Here is a 13900-nt window from a genome sequence, read left to right on the forward strand (position 1 = left end):
GGCATTAGCAAATGAAAGACGCGCTGTGATTGGCTGACTGTACGCTATTCGGGCTGTTAGTGCAGAAGTAAAATGTAAGGTAAAAGTCACTCCAACAGTTTGCTTAAAAACAGTTAAATAATATTTTAAAAAATATTACAACGCGTCCGCTATGTGATGCTAAGTGCAATGGGTAAATGACATTAAATAGTAATGTCAATTGTGTTAATCACACACTATTGTGGCTGTCTGTAAAAAATTTTTCGGTTTTATAAATGGCGGACAATGTGCGTTGGCTTTAGCTCCACACACACACACACACACACACACACACATACACCTATTCAAAACACATAGGCAGACACGAAGAATTGTGAGTGTCGAGTACCCAGCACTGTATTAAGCATTGAGAATGTATAATTTGCCAAACCAGGCTCAGGGCAAAGCATCCTTAACTGTGTGATTTGAATGGATATATATGTGTATGTATGTGTGTGCGTGTATGTGCGTGTGATTTTGGCGCCATACAAGCAATTAGCAACTTTTTCAATATGTGATTTGTAAACAAAATGGCATTTCTTAAAGATTTTGTGAATTTTATCGATTTTTTCCGCACATGTATATACATACATATATGCGCCAATACAACTGTATGCGCAAATGAACGCGAGCGAGTGCTAGTTACAGTTGCTGTTACAGTTGCCAGCAAATTGTTTTTGTGTTAACAATCTTTATTTTGTTTTAGATAATGTGCGTTTTTTCAAGAAGAACTAAAAGAAAATAAATCGTATTTGAGGTACTACAGTACGTTCACACGCTTACACTTTCACACACGCACGTACGATAGTTTTAAGCAGAAAGTGGGTGGCTAAGGCATTGAGCATAACGACGCAAAGGCTGATCAGAATATAATGAGTGGTCGCGGTAGCCGGAAACGTGGACGCCCGCCAAAGACGCCAAATGAGCGCTCATCGGGGCGTTTCAACTATCATATGCTCAAGAAGCCGAAATATCTCAGTGAAGGAAAATCCCAGCCAAGTACTCCATCAGCGTCACGTTGCATCTCTCCACAAAGCGATGAGTGCAGTCGCGGGAGCCACAACAATCGTAGTGGTCGCGGCAGCGGCGTCAAACGTGGACGGGGACGTAAATCAAATGTCCACGCTAACGCCAGCGCTAACAATTATTCAGGCAGAAAAGGTAAATATTATTAGAAATACCAAGCTAAGTCTAAGAACTACATTGGGAACATCTATATTAGTATTGGAGCAAGCTTTTCCTTATGAATACTTGTACATATATTACTATCTGGGGGGCTTATTGTAGACTCAGCAGCCTTTAGAAAACTTGTCAAACTCTTGAAATAAAGCAAATTGGTAAAATTCTATTCCGATTGACAAGTAAAGTAATGTTCTATTGTCCTTGATTTTTAAAGTAAATTCTACAAATTGTAATTAATTGCAACGCTGTTAGTCGAAAGAAAATACCCAAAGGAAAGAAAAGCGCAAAAGGAGCGACTAAAGTCTTATATTTACTTTAGATTTTTTTCAAACGAAGATTTACCAACTCTGGTTTAAAGCTAAGAATAGTAATAGAAAGAAGAGGGGTTTAAAATGACAGACAGCTCTGGTCGTTTAAAAGGTAAATGTTGAACACATAGGCAGAGGTATACACAAATCCCATACAAATGTATATTTAATTGTTTTCCCTTTGAATTGTGATAGGTTTCGAGTCGGAGTATCATTATGGCTCGGATTTCGGAGATTCGGATGAGGAAAAAACGGATAATGAAGATGATTTGTTACTTACGCCGAGCGACGACGAGAGTTTAGATGCAGCCAATGAGAGTGAGTCCGAATTTTCAGTCTGCAGCTTTACACAAAACGGGCTTGGCCGCTTATCGCGTCCACCAAGTCCGGAGCCGATTTGGCTGCAAGAGGGTCGAGAATATGCGGCTCTCGAATTACCCGATTCGTCCGAGGATTTATTTATAGACAATGCGCATGTTTTGCGCGCTTTAAGTATTTATGAAGTATTGAGACGCTTCCGCCACCTGGTGCGACTCTCGCCCTTTCGCTTTGAGGACTTTTGTGCGGCTTTAGTCTGCGAGGAGCAGAGTGCACTACTCACGGATATTCACATAATGCTTCTGAAGGCGATATTACGTGAGGAGGATGTACAGGGCACACACTTTGGGCCACTTGATCAAAAGGATACAGTTAATATCAGTTTATACCTGATAGATGCAATCACATGGCCAGAGGTGTTGCGCAGCTATGTGGAAAGTGACAGAGAATTCGATCGTAATGTTTATAAAATACTGAGCACAGGCGAATATCCCTATAATGGCGTTGAGCATCGTTTGGTGGTGTTACAGTTTTTGGGCGATCAATTTCTAACTGCAAACTCAGTGCGCGACGTGATGGTGCAGGAAGGTCCCATTCACTATGATGATCATTGTCGCGTCTGCCATCGCCTGGGGGATTTGCTGTGTTGTGAAACATGCCCTGCAGTCTATCACTTGGAGTGTGTAGATCCACCCATGAACGATGTACCGACTGAGGACTGGCAGTGTGGTCTCTGCCGATCACATAAGGTTACTGGCGTTATGGATTGTATCCTGACGCAGGAGAAACAGGGCGTCCTTATACGTCACGATACTCTCGGCGTAGATCGACATGGCCGCAAGTACTGGTTTATTGCGCGGCGCATATTTGTTGAAGATCAGATGGACGGCACTTGTTGGTACTATAGCACAAGAGCAAAATTTGAATTGCTACTAAAACGTTTAGATGCTGCAGAGTTGGAGACTCGGCTTTACTCCCAGTTAACCGACCGCCAGGAAGAAATAGAGCGGCAAATGAAACTAACAGAGTCGCTCACCAATGAGCACAAACATAACAAGCGCACCTTATTAGATCTAGAGCAAGAGGCTACACAAGAACTTCTCGAAAAAAAGCCGGCCGATACTCTAGCCGAAGAAAGTGATGACCAGGCAGCTGAAATCGCAAAGAAAGCTGAAGAGAACAAAATGGTAACACGTCAAAAGACGAATCAATTAAATAGTGGCACACTCTACTTTAAGCTGGGTATGGAACAGGGCTTTAAGAATTATGTTAACCAATATGCCACTAATCCCATAGCGCTAAACAAGCCACAACGGAATGAGGAACGCGATAAACGACGTCACCTATCCCACAAATTTTCCCTGACTACTGCCTCCGATTTCAAATGGATTGGCATTACAATGGGAACATGCGATAATATTATAACAACACTGCGACAAACCCTGCTCAATTTTGAATCGAATATAGCGGCCTCTTTTATGAATACCAATTGGTTGAACAACAAAAAAATGTGGAATACTGCTGTAATGAATGCCAAACGGGCCACTGATTTTGCTGCTGTTATGTTGTTGTTTCAAGCATCCCTTAAAAACGTAGTTTTTGCAAATGTGTGGCACGAACAGCTTGGACACATGCACTTGCAACGCATCACAAGCGCCGAGCGCGAAGAACGCAAGAAACAAGAAAAACGTGAAAAACGTGAACGCGACGATGAAGAGGAGCGCAATCGCCTCGCATTCAATTACATCAAATATTCTCTGGGCTTGAAGCACCAGGTATGGAAGCAGAAGGGCGAGGAGTATCGGGTGCATGGCCAATGGGGTTGGCTCTGGCTATCTAGCAGTCGACGGTGCGGAGTTCGTGTCCGACGGACCCGTGCTCAGCCTCTGTCACACAATCGCATCTATGTGCACTACACGTTGGGCGAAGAGCAGAATGTAAACGAAGTTATCCTTGTTGATCCTCGAACTCATCGCTTTATACAGCAATGTAAGTCAGTCCACGAGGCGGGTCAGGTGTGCCATTATTTGCCCGAGCAATACACACACGTCAATGTCATCCAAGACGTTGGTGAGCGAGTGAATGGGATCATTGATGTAAGCAAAGCTTTAAATGAACCTGGTCGCATCTATTATCCAAAGGTGGCGCGCAAATGTCGCTTGGATGATTTGCTGGAGAGACGCACCAAATTAGCAGAAGTTGAGCAAAAAATTGCAATGAAATCAGATAGTGATGGAGATGTTAAGCCGCTTTTAATACCATCAATTGCTGGGACTGGCACTAGCAAGCAAACGTATCTGGAGAAGCGTTTAATGCGCCTCACTGAATCCTCAGGCAAAAGTATTGCATGCAACGTTAACTTGGATCTCGTCAACTCCCTTGCCAAGCAAATACAAACAGTTCGTTTGCAATTCAGTCAACTAAACCGCTACGCTAAAACCTTCCGCTGCTACACAAAGGAATGCAATACAAACTCAAACGCCGTTTCACAAATAACCCAAAACACTTGCTACTCGCCTCTATGTCTGCAAAAGGCGCGTGCAAAAAAGGAGCTGCTGTTGCTACTACGAAAGGCACACACTGCGGGAAATGGCTCAAAGGAGACGGTGGCAGCAATTTTGGGTGCAGTAAAAAAGCCGTCCATACTTGAACAGAAATTGACAGAAGGCAAGAAGGAGTCTGCTCAGCTGGCAATTGATGAGTCTGAGGATCACAAATTATCTGAAGCGGAGGCCCCTCTCGACTTGCTGCAAGACTGGGAGCAGGCGCGTGCGCATGCTATAACCTTTAGTAGTCATCTGATTACGGATTGTTTGCAGAGCGAACCCGAGGATGCGAATAAAGTAACAGTTAAGGTGGAAGAGCAAAATTCTGCTAGTAACTTACATCCCGATTCAAACACGCAAGACTCGGACAAAATGGACTACATCGAGAATATGGACGTGTGCAGCAATGTTGAAATTGAGAGCACAGAAGATTCATTAGCCGTGGCAGCGAGCGTTCCGAGCTCAACGGCAAATATCGATGAAATTGATAGTTTTCCCGGTTTGCGTCGGAAACGCACACTAAAACCTAAAAAGGCATATATTGGCACTAAAGATGTTTTAGATCAAACCTTGGATAAAGATATACCTCTCAACAAGCAAAATCGTCGATTTCCCATCACTCAGCGTCCGGTTAAGCGTGAGGATGTCACTAAATACGAACGAGAGTATTTCGAAAGTGGTAATGAGCGTGTATACTCTGCAACTTCAACACGGGGGCGTGTCTATCTCTTGCGTGATGAGTCCAAATTGTACGAGCAATCAGTAAAAGCTGATGATAAAGCAACAGTCGTTAAGAAGTCATCGTATGCGCGCTATCCGCTCATCTCAAATTTCCTAACTCATAAACAAAAGAGAAGCCTTTTGATTTTACCACGTTTCGAGCTGCTTAAGCTATCCCGACTGGGCGGTAAAGCTCCGGCAAGTGGCTTTCACCATGCCGCCAAAAATAACTCAATTTGGCAGTATCAGTGCTCTAGGCCACTGTTCCGCACGTGCTGGTCATATCGTACATCTAATGCGACAACTTTGTCGTGCATAGCATTGCAGTTAAGAATATTATGGTCTTGTCTACGGTGGGATGATATGATTGCCAAACCGCCATCCACTGATGGCAAACATCAGGTTACAACGGAGAATGAGATTGTCACATTGGAATTGCTAAAGCTGCGTCACGCCGGTCGATATGGCGAGAAGACGAGCTACCTTCGACGGAAGGTTGTTATACCATTAGAAATGCCAAAGACAATTAGGGGTAAGAAATTTTATTTAACTTTAGGTAACAATGATATTTTTTGTTAATAATCGACTCACTTAGAGGTTACATCAATACGGTCGGGTCTGCGAAAAAGAAAGCGTGCCGAATCACCGCAGCCAACAGAGCCACAAATAAGCGAGGAGTGGGTAGATGAGGATAAGCTCGAGCTATGGGAAATTAAATTTATTGGTGAGAAGCAAGAGAAGGCACGCCTTGCTACGGTGACTCGTTCCGTGACCTCGCGGCAACTTGAATCGAATAACGGCTCCGGTCCTAATGCGTCCTCTGTTGGAAGTCCAGGAGGTGGACGAGTTCTATTGGCGCCGAAACCGGGGGAAGACGTCAAGGATAAAATGGAACAACAGTTGAAACTTCAACGAGCGGCACATCAACAACGTAAAGTAATTGGCGTTAACGAAGTTATTCGATCATCAACACCTGGTAAATTATGGAAATTATACTTTTTTAAGATTTATCTATAATCAGCTTTTACAGTTAAGGGACAAGTAATTGGTAGTAGACGTGTGATAGTAAAAAATCCGGATGGTACGACGCGCATCATACAGCAAGCCGGTACGCAATTAGCGCGAAGTTCGACATCAACTTCATCAACAACAAGCCCCGCCTCGTCTACAAATGCAACATCAACGACACCCGCTTCCACGCCACATAAAGTACAAATCATACGTGGGCCCGACGGCAAAGTAAGCGTCCGTGGACTAAATCCAGGTCAGCAATTGGTACAAATGCCGGACGGCAAACTACATGTCTTAACGACAACAACATCAAACACAGTAACATCAAGTGAGTCCAACAAGCAATTATTTAATTTGCATTTAACCTTCTATTTTTGTAATTCAGGTGTCAAAGGAAAACTGCCAATCAAAACAATTACAACACCTGCAGCATCACACGCAGTGGCAACAACGACGACTGCAGTAAATTCATCATCTCCAGTGATTAAACAAATTGCAATGAAACATGTTAACATTGCTAAATCACCGGGTGCGCAAGCCCTCGCATCGTCACAACGCGTAACGCTACCTTTAGCACAAGTAAAAAACAAACTTTTACTTGCGCAGCAGCAACAGCAACAAACAGGTCAGACGAGCACCGCTTCGCCTACCGTGCAAAAATTAGTGCCGAAAGTTGTAACCGCCGCTGCACCGAATCAGCAAGTATTTGTACAGCCCGGATCAAAGTTGTTGGTCACGCAAGGATCGCAAGGCCAAAAGGTGATCATATCTGCATCGCCAAGTCAACCACAACAGCAACAAGGCACTGCAACTGTCCAACAACAGCAAATTGTTCAGACACAAACAATTCAACAACACATCCAACAGCAGGCACCACAGCAACAGCAACAAATTGTGGTGAATCAACAGATGGGCAGCCAGCCTACACAAAAAGTGATACAGCAAATTGTCAACACGAGCAACGTACAACAACAAATTGTTGTTGGCGGGCAGCGAATAATATTAAGTCCAGGTCAAACGATCGTTACTCAACGGAGTGTACCGCAAAGTCAAGCCCTACAAATGGTACAACAGCAAATACAAACACAGCAACAACAACAGCAGCAGCACATCGTTCAACCACAGCAACAATATGTGGTACAAGCCAATCAAACAGTTCAATCAACAGCCACAACGCAAACAAAGTTGGTTAAGCAGCTGGTGGTGCAGCAGCAGCAACATCAAACAATTGAAGAGAAACCCCAGAGCAGTACCACAGAGAGCAATGAGACAACCACGCAGCAAGTGCTAGTGCCGAATTCGACGTTAGCTCAGCAGCTGGCGCAAGGCAAGCTACAAGTGGCGACTATTAATGGACAGCAAGTGATTGTCAAGCCGTTGGGTAACAATCAAGCGCAAATTGTGGCACATATTAAGCATCAGGGCGATGGCAATGCCCATATTGTGACTAACAATGCAACGCCTGCAGTATCTCAAGCAAGTCCGCAAGCCTCCCCTACTAAACAGCCGCAGCAGCAAAGTGTTGTACAACAAAGTCCACAACAAGTTGTTATGCAGCAACAGCAAGTGCAACCACAACAGCAGCAGCACATTGTGCAGCAAGTGGTCCAGCAGACACCAGCACAACAGCCCTTAAGCGTTGAAGAGAGTCTCCTCCAGAATCAGCCACCTGGCACGGTTATTAAATGTGTCACGGCACAAGTATTGCAAACAGAGCACGGACCACGTATAGTGTTGCAAGGGCTAGTAGGCAACGACTTTACAGCACAACAACTGCAGCTAGTACAAACGCAGGTCAAGCAGCAGCTAATGAAAGGTGAATTTCTAATACTCTAAAGCTGCTAGCAAGTTCTAAATTGATTTATTCTTTTTACTCATGCTTAGCTCAAGAATCTAATGGCAAGCTAGGCGTCTTAGGCCCCACAAAAATCTATTTAGCCGTGCAACCGGAAACAGCGGCACAGTCGTCACAGCCGCCGCCGTTAACGCCTGTTCATCAAACGGCGACACATCAACAAGTGAGTAGCTTTTAAATGCAAATCATATAAGGGCGAGAGAGCGCGGAACTCTTAAGCACTTTATAGACAGTAGGCAGCGGTTGTACCGATCGACCAAACAATCGAAAAATTTCCAAGACACCTGTTATTTTAATTAATTTTGTAAAATGTAATTTAAGTTAACATTTACCACAGAACATAACGCATCTTGCTATGATTTGAAGTAATTTTCATTTATTTATTAGAAAAGTTTTGTTTGATAACTATCAATTATTTGTTAAACTCTTTTGTATGGAATACTCTACAAGCGAAAAAGCAAATTGCATATGATTATGGCTCATACGCTTTGCGCCTTGTACGTACTATGCACATTCCTTAATGGCATGTACAAGTGTGATTCGAGCCATTTCCAACAAACGTCCAACAAGATATAAATGATTTGTTTGGTTAAAAATTGCACAACAAAAGGCTTAATTTTGCAATATAATTATTTGTCAACTAATTCTGCAACATACACACACAAACGCACATATACACAGACAGACTCATTAACAATTAGATGCAGTTGGTGAATATTCTATAAAGTGCATTTTTGAAAATTGATTATGATTATAATTATACGTATTTATTTAATTCGTTTCATTAAGTAATTTTATTATGTTTATAAAATTAGAGATGTAAATTTAATGTAATGCCAGTTTACAACTTATCGATAATATTAAGAAAACAAAAAACAAGATAGAAGATAGACGATAAAACATATAGAATTGGTTCAGCACATAGCAGCACACATTTCAAATGAGTTTTACCTATAACGTATTTAATTTTTTAGCGAGCAATTAAACAGACTGTGACGTAATTTTAGCGACCAGGGCAAAAGTATTAGACAAGACGCTGCATGCGTATAGAATTTTCTTGCCTAGTTTCATTTGGTTTTAACTCTATCTCTATTGTCTATGTTACTTGTAATGTATGTAAAGCGCTTTTTGCAATAAAAATATGTATGAAATATACAAAATAACGATGACCAACCCTGTTTCTTTTCATACAATATACTCAAGCGCAGACCATATTAATTATATAGGTGGACATTTATTAATTCTCACTTCTTATATTGATAGATGCTTCTGAGATACAAAAAAGAAAAAATAAATAAATAACAAAAACTAATTATAAAAATTAAATACATTTACAACTTTTTAAATCGCATAGTGATTGTAAATGTTAAATAATGGGAACAGAAAAATAGAATAAATTATTTTTATATTATTTTCAAATTATTAAATTCGTTATTTTCAATTGAATTAATGCTAATGCAAAATATAGATAAACAAGTTTGCAAATATTAAATTTGAGTATTTAAAACTGTAACATTATGGAAACAAGTAATTTAAAGACAAAACCAAATATTCATTATAAATATATAAGGAACAAAAATTGCAGCAGAACTGTGTCTCCTAATTGTTTACTCGAGGTGTGTTAGTTAAATAACTACATTAGTTTAATACACTTTTCTCCACACACTGAAAAATTTTCTTGAATTTCTCGAAAAATAAAAACGCGTGTTTCTATTTCATATATATTAAACTTATATCTGAGGCTTTGACTTTTTACGAATATATACTCCATTATCAAAGCCCCCTGTTTCCCTTAGTTTAATATGAACCATAAGAATATGCACAATGTATTAAAATTGGTGCGTAAATTTTTGTTTCTGAGTTAGTTGGATGATTATTTGCAAATTGGCCTTTGTGTTGACGAAAAGCGCTCGCTTTCTATAACTATATAATGTATATACATACATATACATATTCTGCACATGTATGTATGTATGAAAAGAAATCGTTGTAATCCAATGTATGCTAAATATATAAAAATCGATTTACATATGTTAAACAAATAACATATATGACTTTAATCAGAAATCAGTTGAATTAGAGTACAAAACAAATAGACCAAACAAAATTTGTTGTTTTTCCATGGCCAAACTTAAATTTGCTTTTAAAAGAAAATCGTAAGAAAAATCAAATGAAAACATGAACAATTAATATATATAAAAAATATTGCTGAAGAGATTAACCCACACACAGAGTTTTAGTTGGCTGACTTATTAAATATTCATAAATCGGAGGCAGTGCTGGTCCTTAATACCACATGGCAAACTAAACGACGAATTACTCCGTTCCAACTAGCCCCCTCCGCCCCGCGTAAGCGCATGTAAGCTAGATTTTGTATGAAGAAAATCTTCGAAATATAACACAAAGGCTTAACCATATTTGTAATCATCTCATCTAAATCGAAATAAATTTTTACACTTGTTAAAAAACAATCTAAGCGATTACTGAAATACCTGAGTTTCACACACATACACACGCAATCAATCAATCACAACTCGTTCACAAAGTACACAAAAAGACGCTAAAACATTTTTGCCGCAATTTTCATTATACATATTTTAAAAGCAAGCTTTACAAAATCAAATCTTTTTAAAGAACTAACTTTGTACCATTAAAAATTAATTTCGAATACCCTTTAAAATAAAATCCATGCTGCCAATACTTATAAAATCCAAACGTAATAAACGAATTGCCTAAAAATCCGTGTGTCAACAACTACAACTCCCAAAAATTCACGTGTTAATCTCTTCGTCAAACTACAACATCTCAACCACAAACTACAAACCATAACAAAATCGTAAAAGGTTGCCTGGAATAAATACTACAACTGATCTCTGATTAAAGCCAGGTAGGTGATCATCATATCTACCATTAAACATTATTTAAGTAAATATTGTATATACAATTTTTTATAGAGACTAACGAACTAATGATTTAATAAATATTATGTGAATAATGTTATTGGTCACTTCCTATAAAAACAAACAAAAAAAAAAAAAAAAAAAAAAACAAATAGGTTGGTGGCATCTCAATTGTATATGTTGTAAGCTCAAATTATTTAGTACAAGATGGCGATGAATCTAAACCTGATAATAATGATGATGATGATGAAATTATTGTTGTATGCAGTCCGCCTCGTACAAAGGAAAAATCGGTGACTTTTTCACCACTAACAGCTGAGACGATAATCGAAACTACGGAGGAGGTGAACCAATATCAAGATAGAGTTTGTACAAATGATGATGCATGCAATAATGAAGTTAGTTTTAAGTCAGAAGAAGAGCGGAATGTGCAACCTCAGGACCTACCTATAGTTAACGTTAAAGCTAACCATGATCATATTCAGCAATTAAATGAATTTGATAGTGCTAAAGCCGTCAATCGATATATATTGCAGACCAACGATAAGACCAGCAACAACAATACCGAGAACGACGCCACCGCGCCTACAGCTAATAATGAGGAGACTGCCCCAAACGACAGTTGTCCCGCAACAAACAGCACATGTGCCACCGGCAACAGCAGCAGCAGTATTGACGTCGAGCCCAGTAGCCTTGCCCAAGCTGATAAGCATAATAGCACCACACACAACAACAACTACAACGCATCTGGAACAACTGTGGCACAGGAAAACGTAGATTATTCCATAGTATCAGCAACAGATCTCTGTGGCACATCCTTGATACAAGGCGTCGAGAATGAGCAAACGGAAAATTTTGTCGTCACTAGCGGCTATATACAAGAAAGTAGGCAGAATCCTTAATATATAAAAAATTTCATGTGTGTAATAAATCGCTATTATTTATAATCGCAGCCATTACAAATGTACTAAACCAAGGTAATCTGAGTCCCGAGCTAAAAGAGAAATTGGTCAACATGCGTATGAAGCAGGAGCAACAAAATTCTCAAAACCTGGGCGAATGGACGCCATCAACGAACAGATCAAATTCCATAGTTGAAGGCGCCAGCACTTCTAATCGTCGACGCACTACGTCACGGCATAATAATACCGATGATGATGAGTGGAAAATACGTACTCCATCGAAGCGTCATCATGGTTTACCCAGTGTTAACCACAATAGCGCAGTTAAAAATAATCGTAAGCATCTGCCTTTGGAGGATGCAGCAAATATAAGTGAACCAAAACAAACGCAATTGGAGCGTCATAAAGATTTGCTTAAGAAAAGCATCTTACGCAAACGATCCCTGTTGGAACGCAATTTGCAAAATGAAATCCGTGAGGAAGTGGAGGCCAAAGTCAAGCGACACGTGCGCGCCATGAGCACAACGACACCAGAGAAAACGACTGAAAACGAGTGTACTTCAGTGTTTACTGAACGTCTGGTGGATCAGAATAATGAACACAAGCGGTAAGTGGAAATTTAAATAATTTGAACGGGACATACAATTCACATTAAATTGCAGACACTCCAAACCATCTATGGGCCGCAGTCTTGGAACGGAGCCACCTATGCTGCATAACAGACACGCTGTTGGTCGGCCTAAGAAGATGACTAGGAAAAGGGAGAAGTTATATTGTATATGCCGTAAGCCCTATGATGACACTAAGTAAGTCCACATTTAAACCACTTACGGACTTGACTTAAGCATACCTTCTTCTTGTAGGTTTTATGTCGGCTGCGACTTGTGCAGCAATTGGTTCCATGGTGACTGTGTCAACATTACCGAAGAGGCGTCCAAAAAACTAACAGAATTCATTTGTACCGATTGTCAGAAAGCGCGTGAAACTCAACAGCTTTATTGTAGCTGTCGTCAGCCCTACGATGAGTCACAATTTTATATTTGCTGTGATAAATGCCAGGACTGGTTCCATGGTCGTTGCGTAGGTATCGTCCAGAGCGAGGCTGAGTACATTGACGAATATGTCTGCCCAGAATGTCAGCGAAATTCGGACGCAAACACCGCAAATATAAAAAGTCTAACGCAAAATGAAGTTGTTGAACTCAAAAGCTTGATTAAGCAAATACAGGTAGCCAATCGATTAATATAATATCCAAATTGGTTTTTTCTTATGTAGCAGAAATACTCTTGTTACAGTCCCACAAAAGTGCCTGGCCATTTATGGAACCGGTTGATCCGGAAGAGGCGCCGGACTATTACAAAGTGATAAAGGAGCCCATGGGTATATTGGAAATTGCTACAATAATTGAAATCGTTTTCAAAAAGTTGTTTCTATTTTTCACAGATCTCAAGCAGATGGAAACCAAACTCGAATCAAACACCTACACTAAGCTCGCTGAATTCATTGGCGATATGACAAAAATATTTGATAACTGCCGCTATTATAACCCAAAGGAATCCTCATTCTATAAGTGCGCTGAAGCACTTGAATCGTTCTTTGTACAAAAGATCAAAAGTTTTCGAGAAAATATTGTTGGTCAAGGTAATTGAAATACATATAAGCGAAGCATTGATTGTTGGTAAAATTGGAAAATGTTACACTGGATTAAGCTGGGTTTAACAAAATCATTATTGAAAACTAAAATTATGATTTTCATATAGGTAAAATAAACTAAATTCTTTCACTACAACAAAACATACATACGTAGAGTATAGCCGCTCTGATATACATATTACTGTGTATATACATATATATATAAGTATATATTATATATACATAATTAACTGAAGCTAATATAAGTAGTAGTATTCTTTTATCATATATAACAAAAAAATGGATTTCGTATTTAATATCGAGCAGATTTAAGTTCAATTTAATGTGAAGAAAATTATTAATAACAATCTAAGTAGTTTTGCCTATGTACAGCCCAAAATAAGATGTAAATAAACACACACATGCATTTGTTTTGATACATATGTAGGTACAAGTAAATCAAGCTTACTTATATATATGTATATCTATCTCTGTAATGCCATCCAAA

The 13900-nt window shown here is 39.7% G+C and overlaps 1 protein-coding gene across 5 annotated transcripts; it reads left to right on the plus strand.

Annotated features, from left to right (window-relative positions):
• Positions 1 to 128: 128 nt before the first annotated feature.
• LOC115768090 (nucleosome-remodeling factor subunit NURF301) lies at positions 129 to 13827 on the plus strand. 5 transcript variants are annotated; one of them, XM_030712567.1, is made up of 12 exons: positions 725 to 1179; positions 1704 to 5624; positions 5688 to 6068; positions 6123 to 6431; positions 6489 to 7919; positions 7988 to 8121; positions 11014 to 11743; positions 11812 to 12367; positions 12423 to 12566; positions 12624 to 12987; positions 13056 to 13140; positions 13204 to 13827. In XM_030712567.1, the coding sequence occupies exons 1-12, from the start codon at positions 891 to 893 to the stop codon at positions 13407 to 13409; spliced, it is 8550 nt and encodes a 2849-aa protein (XP_030568427.1). In that variant the 5' UTR covers positions 725 to 890; the 3' UTR covers positions 13410 to 13827. The 5 variants fall into 5 exon arrangements, with proteins under 5 accessions (XP_030568429.1, XP_030568430.1, XP_030568427.1 ...); XM_030712566.1 differs by having other exon boundaries at positions 6123 to 7919; XM_030712568.1 differs by having other exon boundaries at positions 6123 to 7919; positions 11395 to 11743.
• The last annotated feature ends 73 nt before the right edge of the window (positions 13828 to 13900 follow it).

This window comes from Drosophila novamexicana, unplaced genomic scaffold (genome assembly GCF_003285875.2).
Source record: "Drosophila novamexicana strain 15010-1031.04,08,12 unplaced genomic scaffold, DnovRS2.1 tig00001624-arrow-arrow-pilon, whole genome shotgun sequence".
In the NCBI taxonomy this organism is placed as follows: domain Eukaryota; kingdom Metazoa; phylum Arthropoda; class Insecta; order Diptera; family Drosophilidae; genus Drosophila; species Drosophila novamexicana.